General features: G+C 43.6%; 1 protein-coding gene across 1 annotated transcript in view; it reads right to left on the bottom strand.

Moving 5' to 3' along the window:
* Positions 1 to 21,553, bottom strand: part of PREX1 (phosphatidylinositol-3,4,5-trisphosphate dependent Rac exchange factor 1) — a 220,634-nt gene that overhangs the window by 59,261 nt on the left and 139,820 nt on the right. Inside the window, exons 11-16 of the mRNA XM_083446700.1 lie at positions 16,275 to 16,375; positions 15,018 to 15,121; positions 14,057 to 14,106; positions 11,241 to 11,316; positions 5,265 to 5,337; positions 476 to 618 (exon numbers count right to left, since the gene is read on the bottom strand). Coding sequence (XP_083302826.1) covers positions 476 to 618; positions 5,265 to 5,337; positions 11,241 to 11,316; positions 14,057 to 14,106; positions 15,018 to 15,121; positions 16,275 to 16,375 — 547 coding nt within the window. The remainder of the gene's footprint in view (positions 1 to 475; positions 619 to 5,264; positions 5,338 to 11,240; positions 11,317 to 14,056; positions 14,107 to 15,017; positions 15,122 to 16,274; positions 16,376 to 21,553) is intronic.

The following is a 21,553-nucleotide window of genomic DNA, read 5'->3' as shown; positions in this document are numbered from 1 at the left end:
ATGCAGAAGGCCACTGCTTGGAGAAGGAGAGAGCCTTCTCCCAAAGTAACTTGCACTGGCGGTGCTATTCCATTCAGTGTGTTGTCTGCAAAGGGATACCAATGAATGAGTCATTAAACATGCGGAAAGGGAGCTTGTTCATGGGGAAAGCTTAAATGGATTGAGTGGGTCACATGCAGGCACCCCTTGCAGAAAGCATGGATATCAAGGGTTAGAGGCAGATGTACGTACAGTGTTGCGTCAGGACCAGAAGCACTCTTCCTTGTTCACATGATAGCCAATTCACAGATTACATATGAATCAGACAAACAACATGTTAACATTGCAGGGAGAGGAAACTGCAATATATCTCTTGGCAAAGACATGCTTCTTCCCCCAAGAGCTTCACAATCTACAATCTAGACATACACACACAGTCATAATGATGGGCTTTTTAAAAAAAGAAGTAGTAAGTGTTTCAGAAGCTCTTCCTTACCAACAAGCTTTTAGCTAAGATGTTTTCAATCAGCTTGAAGTCGTTTCGCAATGGCTTGCTCTTGGAACTTGTACCTTCCATCTCCTCATCGGCATGAAAGCGGAAATACTGAGACTCGTCTTTGAATTCGCTCTTCTCCAGAACTTGAAACCAAAAAGTGGGAAGCGGGTAGATGTGTCAGTACATGCCAAGCACAACAGGAATATAATAGCAACATTGCCATTTAAAACAACAACAACAATAACAAACAGGTCACCAACATCAACAGACAATCATATATTCTTTGTTCTTACAGCTATTGAACCCGCTACATGGTAGGATTCTACATATCCACTTTTCTCTTGCAACATAGATGGAATTGTTTTTGGTTTAAAGGTGACATGTTGCAACTCATTTTGAAGCACATAGCTGCTTCTTTTTTTTGTCTCATCAATGGGAACTTTCTGAAAGGGCAATAAATAGGTGTTGTTGTTGTTTTTTAAAAAAAGAAAATTCACTGTAAAAAATAACACCTTGCTTTGCATATGAAAAAGGCAAGCATGACTACCAGATGGATGCTAAAGAGCCATGACCCCTTCCCTCTGAATCACATCTCTCCACTCTTAACACCTCCACAGAGTTCTCTGATAGCGCTTTCCTTATCCTGCTACTCCCAGTAGGACAAAGATGCTCTCCTCTGCAGTAGGTCTGACACACTGTCCCTGCAGACGGGCATGAGTCTAGGCTGTGTGTAGCTGACACAGAATTTGAAATATCCAAGGGAGGACACGAAACAACGGCTGCTTTTCATCCATGTCTTGGAAGAACTCCAGTTAGTAAACATAGGTCCATTGTGAGGTTTCCAAAGGCCAGCCAACCCCATAGAAAGATAAGAGAATGGCCATAGAACTACATTAACTTCTCAGCTGTGTCTCTTCTCCTTCAGCAGTGTTTTGTTTTTGGTTGAACTATTTTCTTGGCTGGAATTCATTGAACCAGAGAGGTCATGTCCTAATATACTCCTTCGTCTTCTGGGGCCATGCCACAGGTTGCAGCTATAACAGCTGATGTGTGGAAGAAGTATAATGGAAATCTGTAGACGGCTTGCTAGACTTGAAGTCAGTTGACCCATAACCTGATAGACTTTGGCCACCATCTGTTGTTGATACTGCACCACACTTGGACTAGTGTGATCAGCAGAGTATGCACAGGTCCAGCAGAACATCAAAGTTTTCATGCTTTCCAGTAGTCAGTTCCCAATCCATTCTCAGTTGAGAAAACTCCTTTCCCACTCAGTTCAGACCCTCCAAGTGTCCCTATTTTACAGGGATTTACAGAAGTTGTCCCAGTTTCTGATTTGATTCTGGAATGTCCCTATTTTCATTGGAGAAATGTTGGAGTATATGGAACTATGCGACTTCTGAGCCGAGATGAGTAACTATACAACTTTTAGACGACATCTAAAGGCAGCCCTGTACAGTGGTACCTCTGGTTACGAACTTAATTCATTCTGGAGGTCCGTTCTTAACCTGAAACCGTTCTTAAGCTGAGGTACCACTTTAGCTAATGGGGCCTCCCGCTGCTGGCGCGTGATTTCTGTTCTCATCCTGAGGTAAAGTTCTTAACCCGAGGTACTATTTATGGGTTAGCAGAGTCTGAAACCCGAAGTGTTTGTAACCCAAGCTACCACTGTATAAGGAAGTTTTTTAATGCTCAATGCTTTATTGTGTTTTTATATATGTCGGAAGCTGCCCAGGGTGGCTGGAGCAACCCAGTCAAAATGGCAGGGTATGAATAATAACGTTGTTCTTGTTGAAGAGGACATCCCTATTTTCATTAGGGTAATGTTGGAGGGTATGTCAGTTCAGTTCGAAGTATGAAGTGTTTATTGTCTTATGTACAGGACCAGCATGAACACCCTAGCTACATTAACTTCAAGAGATGCTGGTACATCATGAACTAATCTACTATAATAAAGTTCTTCTGGTCTTAGAAGTAAACCTTGTAAGGATACAAGTATACAGAGAGATCCACTAGCACTTTACCTTGCTAGCTCACCATACTATACTGAACCCATACAGCATGTAACCTTCAGGTTCTCTGTTGATCCCTTGCACTGAGCAGAAAACCTCTTCTCAGTGAATACCTGACACTCCTGCCAATGATGCAGAATGCAGCCTTGCCTTTGCGCATACACACATTCCTTGGAAAAAGGAAGGATGGGTAAGTCATGCTCCAGGCATTTAGCCTTGGACTGATTCTAAGCCACTCAATGCAGTCGATGGGCTAACTCTAAACAGAATCCAGACATGGGGTCTGGGCTGCTCCAAACTATACCAACATGGCTGTGCATGCAACCTGATAGAATCATAAAATCTTACGAGATGGAAGGGACCCAAGGGTTAGCTCCTGCAATGCAGGAATCTCAGCTAAAGTATCCATGACAGATGGTCACCCAACCTCTGCTTAAAAACCTCCAAGGTAGGAGAGTCCACAATCTCTCGCGGGAGTCTGTGCCAAACAGCTCTTACTGTCAGAAAGTTTTTTACCCAAAGCTTGGTCGGAATCTCCTTTCTTGTAACTTGAAGCCACTGCCTTGAGTCCTACCCTCCAGATCAGGAGGAAACACCCATACACCACAAGTTGCTCTCTGTTTTCTTCCTTCTATTTTCTGAGTTCGTCCTAAACAAAAGCACTATATATGAACACACCCTGTGGTCACCTCTCCATTGCTGTGACATTTGGTCTAACTGAACAAAGAACAGAGTAGAAGGAGAGTGCATGTTTGTGAGTGGAGACAGTTTTAAGTTCTATACCTAGAACAGAGGCCTGGTGCAAGAACGCAGCTGCCAGCCTTTCTTGAGGGCCCAACCTGGAGCCAGTCCTGCCAGCATCTCAATGTAAATTATCTTAGGCAAGACCGATGGAAAGGGCCCCTACCTAAGACCATGGAGGGTAACTGCAGGTTAGCAGGGACAAAATGAACCAGTGGTCTAATACAGTGGTACCTCAGAAATCGTGCTCCGGCAGCGTGGCAGCAGGAGGAGGCCCCATTAGCTAAACTGGTGCTTCAGGTTAAGAACAGTTTCAGGTTAAGAACGGACCTCCAGAACGAATTAAGTACTTAACCCGAGGTACCACTGTAGTATACAATAACATCATATATAATGAACTCCACCCACTACTGATGTAGCAAAACTAAATCTCAGCTATTACCTGCTTATCTTCTTACTAAAACATACATACTGCAAGCCATGTAGAGCTTTAGTCACAAAGACACAAACACACCCTTGATTCAAAGAGAACATTTGGAAGAGTAAAAATGATTAAGTTTTCACACATGGAGGTTCAAATTGTAGGGTTTGCCTTTTTAGAAACAGCTTTCTTTTTATAGCTCTCAAATTGATGTCTGGGGCCACTTCAGTGTCTAGAATACAATAGCAGGGGTGGGAACAGAAAAAGAAGAGGGAAATGAATGACATTAATCAAAAGCTGCCTGACAATGGGCTCAGGGTCTGAGAGCTGCACCATGAACAAAGGAAAGGTGTAGGGAAATGGCTGGATGTGGGGAGATCAGCTTTCATTTGGGGGCAGATCTTCACTGCTGAATGGGAAGCAATCAGGATATAGGGCACTGCTTGCAAATTGCATTTTGTGTGTGTGGTGTGTGTGCGTGAGAGAGAGAGGGGCCGGCCTATTCAGTCTAATTTGCTCCCTTACGTGCTTGAAGAGAAATGTTTTATCAGTTGCTTGGAATGGACTGGAGGAGCACTGTTATACCCCAGCACAGGCAGAGGATCTGCTCAAAATCTACCTCAGACTTTACAGAAGAGGCAAAGACAGAATAAGTGAAGTCTGAGGTAAATTTTCAATAAATTATTATTGAAGCAAACTGAACAATAAAAATAAGTTCTCTTATTAATTACTAATTCCTTTCTACCTTGATTTAATACACACACCCCAACCCTCAGAGACTTCAACCAAATGAATTGGAAGTGGTGGCGCTCTGTTTTTACTTCCTGCTTTTACCCCCTAACGATAGGTAGGGGGTATCACAGAAGGTGGGGATAAGCAAGGCAAAGAGACCACATAAATTCACTCACGTCCCCCAAGGGGGCTTTTTTTATGAGGAACTCCCTCCCCCCCAAAAAAGTGATTTTGAAAAGTAAGAATTTGTCTTTTCAATAATTATATTTTTATTAAATTGTTATATTTCTATTTTATTTTTCAATTTGACTGCTTCTGTGGGCCCCCTTCTGTGATGTCACGATCCCCAATCCACCCAAAATGTGTCCTTATTTTTTTTAAAATTGAATGTAGCCATATTTACACTTTAGCCACACCCTCTTTGCCACGCAGTCCCTCAGCGCGTTTCGCTCTGGCCTACAATAAGAGCCCTGGCCCAACTCCTGGCAGGTCTATCGCCATTATCAGTCATCTATAGTTATTTGCAGGCTATTTTCAGGGCATACTTTCCTGTGGCACAACTGCCCTTTGCACAGTGATCAGCAGGGAGCCGGTGGTAGAGGACCTCCTCTTGGTCTCTTCCAGCTGCATAATCTTCTGCATGAAGCAGAAGATACCCTACAGGTTTGTGTACACCTTGCAGTTTTAATATAGATGGGGAAATGGTTTGACTGTTAAAGGCTTTTGGCTCTCCTTCCATGTCACAGGCCCGGTTCGGGGGCTGTTTCGTACTCTGCACTGGTGGCAACATTATGCAGCAGAAGGTTCTGCCACATTTCCTGGTTAATGAGACAATGTGAGGTCCCTGTTAATTGGCTAGGAGAAGGGGATATTGATGAATTACCATGGTGCATGAAGCCATTGTTGCAGAATCCAACGCCCAGCGCGACAGCTTCCTCCCTCGTCTGACAGTCTCCCTGGTAACAAGAAGAGGACAAATGTTATACCTCAGACCACTTCCTAATTCACAGAACTTCCCCCCCAGTCTGTGACCGGGTCCCAGCTCTCAAATTAGTGCGGCACTCTTTGCAAAGAAACAAAAGTAAGCAATTAAAACAGGACTCCCTTTGCCTGAATCCCATTCATTCCTATATATAGTGCCTCTTGCCTCCCACAGGAATTGGAAGCACAAAGACCAGAGCTCCGGAAAGCAGCTGTTTTAACAGTATAAACACAGCACATTACCTCAATGCAGAGACCTTCTTTAACTGGCAATTGCAATAGTCTGAATTTACTGCCCATTGGCTACAGACAATAAAACACCTCTTTAGAGTAAGAGGCAGCCAAACCCACGATGGGACGAGGGTGAAGACTCCTCATTCAGACTTCCCAAAGGTCAGTTTTAATACAATTTCTATATGACACTGTTGCCCCCCACAGAGAAAACCACGTCTGCTTTAAAAAGAAATGACCCATACCCCTGCCAGTCGCATTATTTGAATGAATGTTAGTGTACAATATTTCCAGGAATGATGCAATGGGTGTTTCTGGCTGACCTGGAAAAGCAGACAAAAATGTTTGTTTTGGTGCCTGATTTGTGTGGGCAGTCAACTGAAGTAGAACCACACCGGCATAGCTCCATGAGGGAAGCTGCTGATATGAGCCTTTTCCCAATATGAGCCTTTTACAACCATTAAGTGAACTCCCGTTCCCCATTCAAATAGATTCTTCTTCGTGCTCCATCCCCATTTAAACGTGGACATACTTTCCCCTTCCGCGGTGATAGCAACAGCTAAGGAAACTTAACTCCTATCCTAACATATTTTGTACTGGAACAGTCAACAGCATTGCTACAACCTATCCATAAATATCCATAATCTAGAGCCAGGGCTTTCTTGGCTGCGGCTCCAATCTGGTGGAACGCTCTGTCACAAGAGACTAGGGCCCTGCGGGACTTGACATCTTTCTGCACAGCCTGCAAGACAGAGCTGTTCCACCAGGCCTTTGGCCAAGACACAGCCTGACCCCCTCCTTTGGCAATCTTCACAGAACTTTAGCTTAATGGTTGCCATCAATTTGATTTTAATTAATTTTTACAATGAAATGTTTTTAGAATGTTGCACTATTTTATTGTTGTTAGCTGCCCTGAGCCCGGCTTCGGCTGGGGAGGGCGGGATATAAAATTTATTGTTGTTATTATTATTATTTCTTGCTTAGGTCTAAGATCTGACTAATCACTTTATTTCAGGGGGTCACCATCATGGTGCTCACAGGTCCCAATGCTGTGTTCAGGCCCTGCTTGAAGGCTTCCTATAGGCTAATGTGAATGTTCGCTTTGTCAGTATAGAATTAAACTACCAGCTGTTTGTCCTCCTTGGGCTGGGTGTGCTCAGGACGGCAACTAGTTCACACAAGAGAACCTCAATCTGATCAGTCTAAGGATCTAATAATGTCTCTTGCTGAGACAACTGTGCACCAAACCTGCCTGTTTTAGTAATGGTACAAACTGCTGCTATAGAAACTTCTCACCTCATGAGAGGAGAGAAACACAAATTAAGTTTTGGGACTGCTTTGCTTCCCCTTTTTCCGTTGAAGCACTTCCTTTTCCCTGCAACTAAGAGTAGGGGAAAGCGGTTGGGCCACAAAGCAAAAAGAAACAAAACAACTTGGTAGCATCAATTCCCTTTTTCGTTTCTAGCTGCTGAAATAGAAGTACTATTTGAAAGGTGAATGGACAACAGCAACTCTCTCCTTGCTGGGGAGAGGTTTGCAATGTGTGCCTGTAGTAGCTGTAATGTGTGCCTGTAGTAGCTGTTAGAACCAATAGCTGCAACAAGTGCAAGGAAGCTTAGATAAATGTAGCAGCTGCCATGCATGTAATATATGAAAACTGAGACTAGGCTGTATTTGTCTTTATGCACTAAGACTAGTCCAGTACTGCTTTCAGCTTCAACAAACTCAACAAACACAGAAGCTACTGCTGATTCCTAAAGGACAAACATCACAAAATGCTGCAAGTGTTGACCAGATCTCTTTCTCAATTTTCCTGCAGTACAGGCAAACCAGAGGGTAGTATCAAACTACATGAAACTTTTTGACATTAATATAATTTCTAGGCTTAACTTACATTCTCCCCCCCCAAATACAATTTCCTGCCCCAGGGCTTTCTGTGAGTTAAACGGGGAAATATTTCATAATCCGCAAGAGGCCACAATGTCATTTTATCTACCCCCAAACTGTGTTTAAATCGAAGAGGAAATGGTTTTTGACACCATTCTTAAGCAAGCCTTTGGGAATCCAATCTGCTTACAAGCAACTGCACGTAAAGTCTTAGAGCAGATGACTTCTCCAGCAAACTTGGCTTGCAGTCACCATAATGCAGCTTGGACTCGGACATTATTTCTTGCAAAACAGCAACTTTCAGGTCAAAGAGGTGACTAAAAATAAAACATTGCAAATCCTCTCTGCATACTCCAGATACCATACAAAGCCTTCCCAAATGGAAAAAGAAGAGCAAAAACAAAGTTTAAGAATGGTTCAGATAACAGAATTTGAATGGCTTACATCTGAGCACAGCTGGAAGCCAGTCTGGGCCTATGGCTGGAACATTGGCAAAGGAGTTGCAGACTACATTGGCAAGAGAGCATGTAACTTAGAAATCCACTTAGAAATTCTGGATATTAAGTGGCATATAAATACTTGGAATAATACTTGAATAATAAGGCTTGTATCCAATGTAGCACCTCTGCCTCTTGTTCTGTTGGTGCAAGGATTTCTCCTTGTATAACAGAACTCACCACAACCACCATACAACCCCTAAATATTTTCTGGAAGTTCTCCCAAACCTCCAAAGTAGATCTCAGAAGAGCACGGGGAGGAGAGGGAGGGGAAGTTCTGTTGTGCAAGGGTAAATCCTTACAGTAATGGAACGAGTGCAGTAGATACCATCCTCATACTTGTCTCTAAATGTTTAGCCTCAACAACAACAGCAAATTTTTTTAAAAAAAATTCTGATTAAAAATGTGCTCTTGTATTATTTGCAGAGTCTGTATGCCACTGATTGCTAGCTACTGGGAATGTCAACAGGACAGGGCTACTGCCTGCATATTCTGCTGGTAGGCATGTAAAAAGCATCTTATTCTTCTATTCAATTATGGCAAAATGTTGCTTTCTCTCCAATGCTTGGCATACAGGACTGACACCACAATCCAAATGAGCTTGATTAGCTTGATCTGCCTGCTAAGTCAAAGGCAGGACCATAGAACACCGTTGTAATATAAAGGTATGTGATCTTGTTCTGGAATAGCAATACATGCTCTGCCAGGTTACTCACTTTTTTATTATTAAAGATTAAGCACATTTTAGAACTTAATCCGTGAGAAAATGAAAAGGGGAAGCCAGGAACATACATACATATCTTGTTTCCAATAGGAGTGGGAGGCATATATTTAAGGGGAAAGCTGACTCTACAGGCCATGTGGGAACACCAAAGTATCCAGAAGGCACGACAGCAGGAAACCCCAGGAAAGTTATGCTTCCTGCTTCTAGAAGTTACAGGACTTATTGCTACACATGCAGCACGTCCATATACATTTCTAGCCACAGCATAGGGGTCATACACTTCTCTTTTGACTAGCGAACTATTTTTCTCTCCAGTATCTATGTAATTTGGGGCACACCAATGCTCTTTTCTAAGGGACGCGGGTGGCGCTGTGGTCTAAACCACAGAGCCTAGGGCTTGCTGATCAGAAGGTTAGCAGTTTGAATCCCTGTGACGGAGTGAGCTCCTTTTGTTCGGTCCCTGCTCCTGCCAACCTATCAGTTCGAAAGCACACAGTGCAAGTAGATAAATAGGTACCGCTCTGGCGGGAAGGTAAACGGCGTTTCCGTGAGCTGCTCTGGTTTGCCAGAAGTGGCTTAGTCATGCTGGCCACATGAGCCGGAAGCCGTACGCCGGCTCCCTCGGCCTATAGAGTGAGATGAGCGCTGCAACCCCAGAGTCATCTGCGACTGGACCTAACCGTCAGGGGTCCTTTACCTTTTTTAAATGCTCTTTTCAGCACTTGTTTTGAGCCAGGCCAATGGCTATACACTGTCCACCATCGACACAGTATTGAATAGCTCAGTCAGGCGAACATGAGGTTCTTCATATCAGGGTTGTGGGTTCAAGTACCACCCTGGATGAAAAGATTCCTGCATTGTAGGGGGTTGCACTAAGTGTCAAAAATATTGACCAAGACTGGCTAACAGTCTGTATTGGTCCAAAAAATAGTGTCATAACTAGTTATTTCTACTCTGGGACACTCACCCAATTTTACAGCCTTGAGAAATTGGAACTTGGTTGAGCCAAGAATGAGCTTTGGCCATTAATGGTCCAACTGTTCAAATTCCAAGTCTTGCAGCTCAGATAGTCTTTACCTGGTCAGATGTTGGCATGTTGCTACAACCCTATGCCAAATTTCTCTCTCTTTTTTCCTCCCACATCAACAGTGCGCAGTGGCTGAACATGCCTTCTTGCGTTAGGCTGACAACATGAACTGTAATGAGGACACTCCAATGGGTCAGCTAACCCTACTAAGCCTCTGAATAAGAGGGCATTACATAATGCTAAGTTTATGTAACATATTACAACTTCAATTGCCAACATGTTTAATGATATTTGATGCCCATTCTGTGCTCTTATAGAAGTTAAGCACAGAGAAGGTGCCCCTGTCATCTCACATTACATAGCTGCTTTCAAAAGTCCTCTCAACTCTGGCTATATCTTGTACAGAAAAATCAACAAGTTCATTGAGGGGGTGAATATGGACAAAAATTATATACTCAATAAGGCAGAAAGTGTCTCTTACATGATTGCTTCTCTGGATCTTTAGATATTGATGTGGAAATGAAAACCAGACTCTTCCGTTAGTAAGTGATCTCCTTGGCTGTTTGAGCCCAAATTACAAACAGAAGGAACAGTTCTTCAAAACTCTGCCAAGCAATTAAATCTAAACGAGTATAGGGCTATCTTATTTGAAAAATGAAAACTTAAGATATTTATTTGTGGTGGATTCATACGAAGGCTTACTCAGAAGTAAGACCCACTATGTTCACTGATACTTACTCTAAGGTAAGTTTGCACAGGACTGCAGTTTGCGTCAAAAATAATAGTATTTTCCATAGTTTTCAGTATCCAAAAATGGCTCTATTGGAAGCAGATTTTTAATAGTTAGCTATAGCATTAGCCCACTACAGGTGTGTATGGTTTATGAGGTGTTAGGGGAGGCGGAGTACTTCACCATGCTCCTTCTCAGGTAGTTGGTCCACCTTTGGTCCCCACCCTACACTCAACTCTCACCTGTGGCCCCTATAAGCTGTCAGCATGTGAAAGTGGCCACACCCTGAGATTGGCTTTGACTGGCTGGCTAAACCAGGTGAGGGTAGCCAATGGATCTCAAACCCTCAGTGCAGGACTTCCCCTACATGCAAAGACAGGCTCTGGTGCATTGAATGGATGGGACCAATAATGGGTCCAACAGTCAAGACGTTTGTGCATGTGCTGCAAAGGGAAGTGAGGGGCAGATGAGGCCCGTCAACCTGGGAGGGTAGCCCACCTAGGAGAAGGAAAACTCTGATCATAAACCTCTTCTGCCTTGTGGGATATCTTCAGGAGAATAAAAGGCTATAAACCCTACGTAAGTTCGGAGTGGAGCCCTTAAGACAGTTGGATGGCACCTTGTAATGCCTCCTTTTGGCAACTCCTGCAGCCAAGCTGGTGCCAAGCATTTTTCTCTGCATTCTATTGGACCACATTAGTGAGGCTGATGCATCAGTGTAATAAAACTGTGAAAGGTGCAACAGCTGAAGCAAAACATCAACATGCATACGCTGTCATTACCTGAGCAATCAGCCAATCCACCAGCTTACTTGCTGGGATCACTGACTTGTAGGTCTTCAAGTGGTAGTCTCGGTCTCTACAGAAAGAAAAATGGAAAGCTCATTAACAACATGGTTGTTAGTAGCATGAACAATGCCGTTAACTTAGGCAGAAAGAGTAATTATAGAAAGGAAATTTCTCTATGTAATTTATAGTTCCACTAACGTGATCACCACATTGAAATTCTTGGCAGTTCCCATGGACATTCCACGCAGGGCAGGGAATCCCAGGCATTACTAGGATGTTCCCACTGAACTCCAGCAATTCATACCAGTCTTAAATCTGTTGGTATGTATAGCATTTGTTGGTATGTATGTACATTTATTATTATTATTTATTATTAGCTAATAAAGGGTTTGTTTACAGTTCTCCCTGGATACTAATTTCTACCCACCTTCCTAGTACAGAAAGCAATGCTTGTTCTTGCATGTTGTTCGCTTAATGCTGTTGGAGCTGATGTATTCAAAAGAAGCCCCTAATGGTATGCCCCAAGGTCAGTAACATTTGCTCAGCTGAAGCGATTATCATTTTTTGAAGTGTGTATGAATCATTTGCTTAATGGATGAAATATACATGTGTGGAAGCATGAGTGTGCACACACAAACACACTCCAGCACCACTTTCCCCTGGGGTTACAGTGTCTTCAATTAAACAGAATTCCGATTCATGAAATGCCTTTGTGCTCCAGGTGCTATTTGCATGACAATGATTTGTCACTCACAACACCACATCTGCTCCATAACTGGGAAATAAGAGGTCAACTGCAAAAAAAGGGTGGGAGGGTTGAAACCTCTTCCTTTTAGCGAGCATTGCAACAAGGCTTGTTTTCCTCATCCTAAGAATTTGTTTTATGTGATCAGCAGCATTTGGTTTAAGAAACAAACAGACCATGTGACCATGTATCCCTTTTTCAAGCATGGCTAGCTATAGTGCCCATCTGAAAGCTAAAACAGGGAATCGTTATGTTTCAATACTTCAAATAAGCAGAGAATGTTTTACAAATAATGTTGCACATATGAAGAAAGAATGTTTAAACAATGTGCCAAAGTAAGAATTATTTTCTAAGATTACCTCCTATGAATGTTTCACTTTGACCCAGTAGATTGTATCTCAATTCCTGGAGTTCTACCAAATGAAATGATCTGGCACTTATTCCATAAATATTATATATCAGTTGCTGTAGTTTCTGACTGAACTGGAGTACAGTTATGATAAAAGGAGGAAAACATGTCTTACCAAACATGTTTGGTGGAAGTAAGCTGAATTTCAGCAATACATGCTGGTAATGTGCCTGAGATCTGTGTACTTAAAAAGACTAGCAATTGGTATATGGCAGTCAGGATGCTCAATGAGAAATAAGATAGAGGCCAATCAGACTGTGGAGTTGCTTGGAGATTCATGGAAATAACTGTGTATGTCCTAAACACGAATCAGTTTGTTGTACAAGTATCTCACCCTGTGCTCAGAGGGTAGGAACAAAAGAATGTCCGACATAATGGCTGTGATGTCCTAGGACAGGGATGGGGAATTCATGGTCTCCAGATGTTGTTGGACTGCAACTCCCAGCATCCCTGGCCATTAGCTGTGCTGGTGAGTGTCTAACAACATCTGGAGGGTCATGGAACCAAATGAAGTTTATTAAAACAATACAAAATACAAAACCTATTGGCACAGCTACTCTTGCTAACTGGAACCTAAAGCTTAAACCGGTTGCTATTAATGTAGAGGACACAGGACTAAGAGAGATGGCCTTTGCCACTAAGTGCTCATAACTTATCTTTGAAGGAGAATCCTTCAAAGCTCTACACTGCCCAGAATGGTCCATTCCTCGTGGGAAACCCCCAAGGCTGTGGGCACCTAGCTATCACTGGCAACCAGGGATCATGTAGACTTGCAAGCTACCACAACCCCCAGCTGTGGGGAGTCCAGAAGGCTCCTTGGTTTTCTGAGGCATTCCAGGCTGAGCTAGAGCAGAGGTTTGATCAAACACAGGTATGAGCCTACCATTAGATAGCTCAATTGGTAGAACATGAGACTCTTTCATCTCAATGTAGTGGGTTCGAGCCCCACGTTGGGCAAAAGATTCCTGCAATGGACTAGATGACCCTCATGGTCTCTTCTGACTCTATGATTCTATGGTGCAGTGGTGGTGACAAAGGCAACATATTCCTCAGTGAACTGCACAGCAAAGGTGTAAAAGACTGGTAAATCAGCTGGATTCAGACCAGTGTGGTATAATTGAGAAATTCATCATCCATGATGAATGTGATGCCACAATTAGTGCAGGTCCATTGGAAGTCCCTGAAGCATCATCTAGCTACAACCTGTGGAATCAGTTCCAGGTGTTGCAGTTTGAGGACCTGGAACTACATCCTTGCTCATTATGACTAGTGAAATCTAGGAGGAAGAGATTTGCTTGGTGGGTCTAGGAAGTGGCTAATTCTTAGGAATCTCGGTTTTGTCTTTTCCCCCCAAGCAATTCTGATGCCCTTATGAATGTGTATTTGCAATTGTGGTGGCAAAAGCCAAGGGTTGTTTTTTAATAAGATCCCCAGGGGTCAGAATATGATTTTGGTGTCCCACGTGGCAGCCTGCCTCCAAAGATGTGAGCTACCGTGATCCGCACCTCTCAGAGTAACATGCAGAACAGCCTGCATATCCCAAGCAGACAAGGGCTTTACTACATTTACATAAGGGAAGGGAAGAGATTTCAACTTATGTGATGTAGACAGCAGCAAGACAGGCAAAACACGAAAGCAATGTGATAATATACTTACTTTATCACCGGAGTGTAAAGACTGTGGAGGCGGCAGTAGAGCCTCACACCCTGCAGAGAGAAATGAACGCAGGCTTGAAATTTCAAAACAGATATAATATTATCTAAAACACATGCGGAGGACCTGCAGCAGTGAGTGTGGCTAATTTTTTCTCTCCAGGCATTTAGCGGCACCTTATTGCTGTTTATTTGCCGCACTTGTACTGATTCTTACCCGGTGGTTGATGAAGCTTGTGGATTCTTGTGGTGTTTTATTACATTACTGTTTTGACTTGTATAATTAGCCTTGAGGATCTTACGGTGAAAATGGCAGGATAAAAATATCATACACAAACAAACAAACAATTAAAATGCAGCAACAGTTTGCTGACCTTTGCATACCAATCCTAAATGTAAAAACATGTAAGTTTTGCTGACTCTATATATAAAGACACACAAACATACATACGCGCACACACTTTAAAGTAAGCTACTTTCATTCAGCTATTGACCATGAGGTTTTATATTTCAGGTGTTCCACTCTAAAACATGTGACCTTATTTTAGCATAGACTGTACAGAACATCTCCGTGTATAGCTACATAAAACTTGCTGCAGCTTCTTCCTGGTGATTGAGATAGTCAAATATTCATGGAGAAAGAGGGGGAAAGGAGTGAATCTCTTTGGTCTCTTAAAGAGCAATCCAACCCAGAGCAATGGATTGGGCGGAAGGCTCTTTCTCCCCAGTTTATCCAGTTCAGTCACCCTTCTGCCAGATGCAAGGGCATGAGGCCTGCTGGAAGCATCCCTGCCTGTGAGGACCATCTGGGTTGAGCTGACTCAGGATCCACTAGATCCCCTGATCTCTTGTGCAGTTGCACTGGGCCCAGAATAGCAATTTACCAGTGCTTCAAAACAGATTACGAATAAGCTCATTGTTATAACAAACTCTGGCTATGCCACAACGTCAGCCCAGAAACATACCTTGGACATGATGTCTTCCAATTCGCTCCTTGGCTTGTAAGTCCCATCATCGTAGCGAAACCTGTACATCACCTGCTCATTCTTGAACTGGTGCTTATCTGAAACTGAAGCAGCAGAACAATAATCCAGCAACCTCTGGAGGACCACAAATCCCCCCACTATGAAGTAATGTATTCTGTTCTTGGGGCAATGGCTCGGAAGCAAATGAAGTCAGCAACTACTTTTCTCTTGCTTTTTCACACAGTTAGGAAAAACACCCCTGACATTGTAATACAAAAAAAGATTGTCACGGACATCAGACAAGCTTAATCAAATGACTTCCCAGTTAAGAATTGGGTTGAGATCATTTGCTCTGAAATTGAGGCAACTGAAGGTTTGGGACCTGAGGCAGAAAAAGTATGGGCACTTTGAAGTGCATTTTCCAGCCATGTGCACCTGAGGGATGGAAGAGGAATCCCTGCTGCATAAATGACAAGAGGATGTATGGCTTTCTGCAATAGTAATAAAAAGCAGAAGAAGAAAACTAGCCCGTCTTTAAAGAGAAAAACCCTGCAATCTGGTCATCCTACAAATAAACAAACAGGGTACCATTTCACACATTACTCTGAAGCAAGCCCTGTTTTTGCACAAAATCAGAAAGCTGAATCCAATTATATTACAATAAGAAATGTACCTATATGGCACACAGGCTCGCTGCAGTAACTCTTTCTTTTCACATGTACTCTGAGTGAAAACAATGCAACCAACTCTAATAACAGAATTCAACAATGGCAATTTACTGTAGTCACAGTTTCAAAAGAATCTGCTCAGTTAACAGCGATCCATTTTGCATGGGGGTTCCAATCTAAGTGCACCCCACCACCATTTCGCCCTCTTCAGGGCTCAAAAGACCCACACATCAGCGTTCACACATCAATTGGATGTGCCTAAAATGGTCAGCACCTGTACAAACAACCTTGGGGCCCTTCAGCTGCAGAGGGCCCTAATTCTGTACACACCACACATACCTATGAGTCTGCTCCTGCACTGAAGTATTTAGAGTGAATACTGATTTGTAATGTGTTGATCTCACTGATGTCGAGAAAACTCCTCCCGTTAGATAAAGAAAAAAACCCCAAAGTTGAGACATTGATTGAAATATTGGTTGCTGAGGCCTGAACAACATGTGGTTGGTGCTCTTAAAATAAAAATCCATCACTACTTCTCAGTACACTACTACACCCGATACGATCTTTTGCTGCCGTGCAAAGCACTCACCATGATGAATGATGCCATTCTCCAGCAGAGCTTGTCCCAGGTTGACCCCTTCTTCCGGTTTGCTTATCTCCCCAATTTCTATGAGCCAAGATACAAACTCGCTGTAGAGAGAAGAGGAGCAACAAATGCAATTAACTCCCTGTTCCCTTTGGCCAAGAAGATCAACGCACAAGATGTGAACTGTCTAAGTGAAGCAATGCATGTCAACACGAGGGTTAGTGTAGCGTAAGTAGCTGGAGTATAGGACTAGGACCTAGGAGACCCCATTCACTCACAAGTAAATAAAGCACAGCCAATTGTACAATAAATTGCAACAATAATTAAGACATATAACACAAGATTTCCATGAGATAAGTTGTTTTAATTTACACATTACAGGGGGAAGATGGAAACTCAACATGGGATTGCCATATTGGGTGGCACCCCCTTGTTTCTTATAAGGTGTAATTCTACCCTAATTCTGAATGAATGGCTGCAGTGCAGTGTTGTAATATGCAAACCAGAATTCAAATCTGGACAGAATACAAATGAATGCAACAGTGAATGAAGGAAGGAGAGACAGAGAGAGAGAGAGAGAATGAGAATATTATTACAGAAAGAAATAAACTTGATGAATGGGGCACTGTCAGTGCTCTGATGGGATGTGGCCGTTTGCCAACTTGAGCAGCAATTATTCTACAACTGTGCAAAAATCCAGACGGAACATGAAAAGGATTTCTGAAAGGCAGAGCAATGCAGAGGAAATCTGTGTTCAATAAAAAAGCTGTAACTCTTCCAGTTTGTGTAGGTTTGTTGCTTATCAAAACCAGCATCCTTGCATCCAATTACACGGCCTCGGGTGCCCTATTTCAGCCTGTATTTAGGAAGAGTTGACTCATCTAAGCTGCAGGTAGTTCATTAAAAGAAGAAAAGGGAAAGTTACAGTTGCTTCAGTTTGGGTTAGGGGAATGTAAATGAAGGGTTTTCAAAGTAGTTTCTGCACCTTTAGACCCGTATGACCTAACAAAACTACACCAGACTTTATAAATTTGGCATAACTCTGCACTGGAATGTGTAGATGATAACTGCCGCTCACCAGATTTTCGAGAGCTATTGCTCTGGAAGCTGTGAAATACTTTTAAATGCCTTTTAAAATGGTGCTTACTTCTGCTTTGCTGTTTTATTGCTTTATGCTGTTGCAAATGGGCTTGCATATAACCAGTGTTTCGTTGCTAATGGCTCTCACAATCAATTTCAATACTCCATGGCAGGGAAGCACAAAACAGGAAATAAAACTGACTTACAAGGCTAGTGTTCTAAAAGTAGAAGAGTAAACCAACAAAGGGGCTGGTTGTGAAATCAAAACATTCAAAAGCACATGATGGGAGTGACCAGCTTGCTTCAAGCCAATATGACTTTATGAGCAATCAGGTCTAGCTAGACTGGGACTTTGCCTTTGACTGCTCCTCCATACAAATAAAACCCCTGCACACAAAATGGCAAAGCCGGAACACCTTTTTCTTACATACTAGTTCTCTATATGGAAGGATTTGGTTTGTAAATAAAGGAAGTTCAATTAATCATCTGAGCTCCACCTACAGCTTGACACAAATTCACCACCTCAAACTATGTTTCAACTAGTAAGTCCCAAACTGTGTGCCATGCGAGTGCTGCTTTTGCACTGTGAGACGGATCAATGAACTAACAGCTCATAGGAGCTCAAAGTACCTGGTCACGGCTGGTTAGTCTTGCTTCCTGTCAATCATGCTCTGTCCATAACAGTTACCTGTTGCATCACTGCTGATGCAAAGTCACAGCAAAGTTAAGGTAAAGGGACCCCTGACCATTAGGTCCAGTCGTGGCCGACTCTGGGGTTGTGGCGCTCATCTCGCTTTATTGGCCGAGGGAGCCGGCGTACAGCTTCCGGGTCATGTGGCCAGCATGACTAAGCCGCTTCTGGCAAACCAGAGCAGCGCACGGAAATGCCGTTTACCTTCCCACTGGAGCGGTACCTATTTATCTACTTGCACTTTGAGGTGCTTTTGAACTGCTAGGTTGGCAGGAGCAGGGACCAAGCAACGGGAGCTCACCCCGTCGCGGGGATTTGAACCGCCGACCTTCTGATCGGCAAGTCCTAGGCTCTGTGGTTTAACCCACAGCGCCACCCGTGTCCCACAGCAAAATTACCTGATCTCAAAAGACTGGTGCATCTCTGCATGAGTCACTCTCCTCTTTCCAACCAAGTGATGCACTCAGAACACTAACACCTGCAGAAGTGCAGAGGTCCTCTGAACACAGGGGCAGAGGAAGGGGGCGGGGGGGGCGGACCGCCCCAGATGTCGCCACTAAAGGGGTGACAAAATGTCGGGCAGCACTCACTGCAGGCCTGTAGCACGCCTGAGCCACGCGTCTTTCCTCAGAGTGATGCAGTGGCTTGGGCGCCTGCAGGCTCCACATTGCCCCAAAGGGTCCACCCGCCACCTCCCCAGTTGTAGGGCAGCTAAGTGGCAGGCAGACTCCTTGGAGGCCCCGCGGAGTGTCCTGCCCCGGGCAGCTGGCCCCGCTCCTAGGCGCAGGGCACATGCGCCGCCCCAGGCGCCCGACTGGCTTGCTCCACCACTGTCTGAACACAGCTAATCCTTACTCTTTCACAGATCAAACATTTGCTTTTTAGAGTGTGAGAGTGAAGGGTTTCTTCATTTACAATTCGAAAAAGAAGTGTGCTGAAACACTTAAGCATACACTTGTAGCACCAGGGTATTTTGGTTCAGGCAGCATAGCTGAAAAAGTTGGTGCTCTCAGAGAATACTTAAGAGTACATCTGAAACCAGGCTGCTTGAAGGCTATTTAGCAGCTTGTAAAACGGGGTATTTCAGCTGTTACAAGGGGTCTGCAAACGTTTTTCTGAAAATAAATGAAAAATGAAAGGAACGGGCCCTGTTCATGAACAGAAATTAAAACAAATGAGCTTCCAATGAAAAACCTACTCATTCATTTGATTCATCTCTCATTAGTTTCTAATGTGTTGGAAAACTGAAACACCCTGGAACAAACATTACAGGCCATAGAAAGCACGCGCGCACACACGCACACACACACACACACACACACTGCTCAGGTGCTTCAGAAAGCAGCTTGCAAAGCTGCTCTCTGAAGCAACCCACTCCAATAAACTTTGATGGAGTGATGTTAAAAGGACCAGGCCAGCAGTAAGCAGGATTGCCTCCCCTCCCAATGGGGGACAAGGCGATTTTGCTTAGGGCTGAGTTCAGAAGTGCAAAAAAGTTCTGAATTCAGCAGGATCACTCTCCCTTCCTATTGGCTGATATGAAGAAGGAGTGATCCTGCTTAATGCTGGGTCCCCACTTTGTGCAGCACTACAAAGCCTCCCGATAACCAGCTGCTTGTATATGAAAAAGTGGTTTGGCTTATTACTGTAACTGTTCGGGGGGGGGGTTATTTCAGTGTTCTATGGAAGACTTTGCAATTGTTTAATGGATTGCCCCTAGAAATGTTCCGCTGATAATCCATCCCAAGTGTGCTTACAAGCTGCCTGTCTAACGTTATTTGTGTTAGAAAAACAAAACAAAAAATCGAAACATAGCAAATGGTCCATACTGTTGTACTACTCAAGTCTAGTAGCACTTCATGTAGGAACTTAACCTGACAGCACAACAACGCTCATGAAAAGGAACAAGGGAGGAATAGGGAGCTGATTGACACGCAGCAGAGGTGTGCTCACAAGGATGCAAAATATGACACGAAAAAGAACTTTTGAGTTGATCCACGAGGAAAGGTTAGTAAGGTCAAGGAAGAAAGGAGTGAGGCTGACAGTTCTGCATACAGACAGAACTGTAAAACAAACTATAAAAGCACAGTTTGACATGTTTGACAAGAAACTTCTTTGCTATTTTGAGTTCCAAATAGCAAAAAAAAAAAAAAATGTGCAGCTCAAGTCTGAAGTGGAGGGAATGTCTAAGAATAGGTCAGATATGAAATGACAGGTTTGCAATAGTGCATTTTGAAGTTCATTGGCTTAGCCCTGCTGGGTGGTCAGGACCAGAATAGCAGCAGAGCTGCTATAGTCAGAAATCCACAAAGATTTTTCTTCTTTCTTTTTCATGCTTAGAAGGATTAAGAAGCTACGGCTGAAATAGCAAGTTTGCTTCAGGGGAAGCTTAAAGCACACTGATAGCTCACATGCACATTTGCAACAAGAGTGTGGAAAGGAACAAGCTTTGGGTTAGGGCTGTGGTAAAAAAAGATGTGTCTAGCCAGCCACAGATGGACCTCTTTACTGCTGTTGCCAGGCCGGGCTGGTAAAAATGAGCAGCATACACTATGAAATATATAAAATTTCCAAAGCAATGTGATTAAAAAGCAGGGTGGACAAGCAATTCTGCCACTATAATTGGCAAAACCAATAGCAGAAACCCTGTTCCTCCCACAGTTATGAGGATACAACACTACGGAGACTTCTCTTCACATTGGTCATATCCACACGTAATGCTAAGCCAAGCCACTGCTTAGTGCAAATGTGTGGCCTATTGGGTAGGAAACGGCAACCACTTTGTTCTTCACCAGTCCTTTTAGCTCAGTTCTGCATGTGTCATCTCAGTGGAGTCACTAGGGTGAATGAGGCACTGCCCCACCAACCTCAGTCTGCCCTCAGTCAGTGCCCCACCTGCCTATCACCTCAACTTACAACCAATCAGGGGGTGGCTCTGCCTGTCATTGGCTCTGGCTCTACCTACTGCTGATGCTCTGTGCTTTCTGCCCTGCCCAACCCAATGGCTACCAACCACCACTGTGTAGGTTTCATGGCTAAGCTCTCACCTTCCTAACCACAAGCTGCAACCATGGTCTGTTATTGGCTACAGCTCGTGGCTAAAGAGGAGAGCTTAGTCACAAGCCTAAGGTTCAGCAACATGCTAAGCCAAACTATGGTTTAGCTGCTATGCTAAACTAGAAGAACCAGGGAGGAGCTGGCATTTTCGTGAAGACCCAAGGTGCTAACCCTGTCAATGCAGGGCTGAAAATATCTCTCCTTCTAAGACACAGGCCAATGTTTGAGCTGTTTCTCTGACATGCTAGAAAAACTTGTCCTTCCTTCAAGTCTGCCCATCAATCAAGCACAAGGACACAGCAATAGTATGGCCCTGAAACTGTTCAGAGGAACCTAACACAAATGGAACAAATGCCCCTGAAAACAAACTTCCTGGCTGATCATTTCCGTATTAATCAGCCAAGCTGGAAAAGTCCTCTGAGATTACTTCCTGTGACTCTCTGGTTCATGTGGG

This window comes from Podarcis tiliguerta (genome assembly GCF_965153285.1).
Source record: "Podarcis tiliguerta genome assembly, chromosome: 6".
Lineage (NCBI taxonomy): Eukaryota > Metazoa > Chordata > Lepidosauria > Squamata > Lacertidae > Podarcis > Podarcis tiliguerta.
The sequence above is the reverse complement of the archived record's forward strand: the minus strand, read 5'-3'. Positions and strand labels throughout refer to the sequence as shown.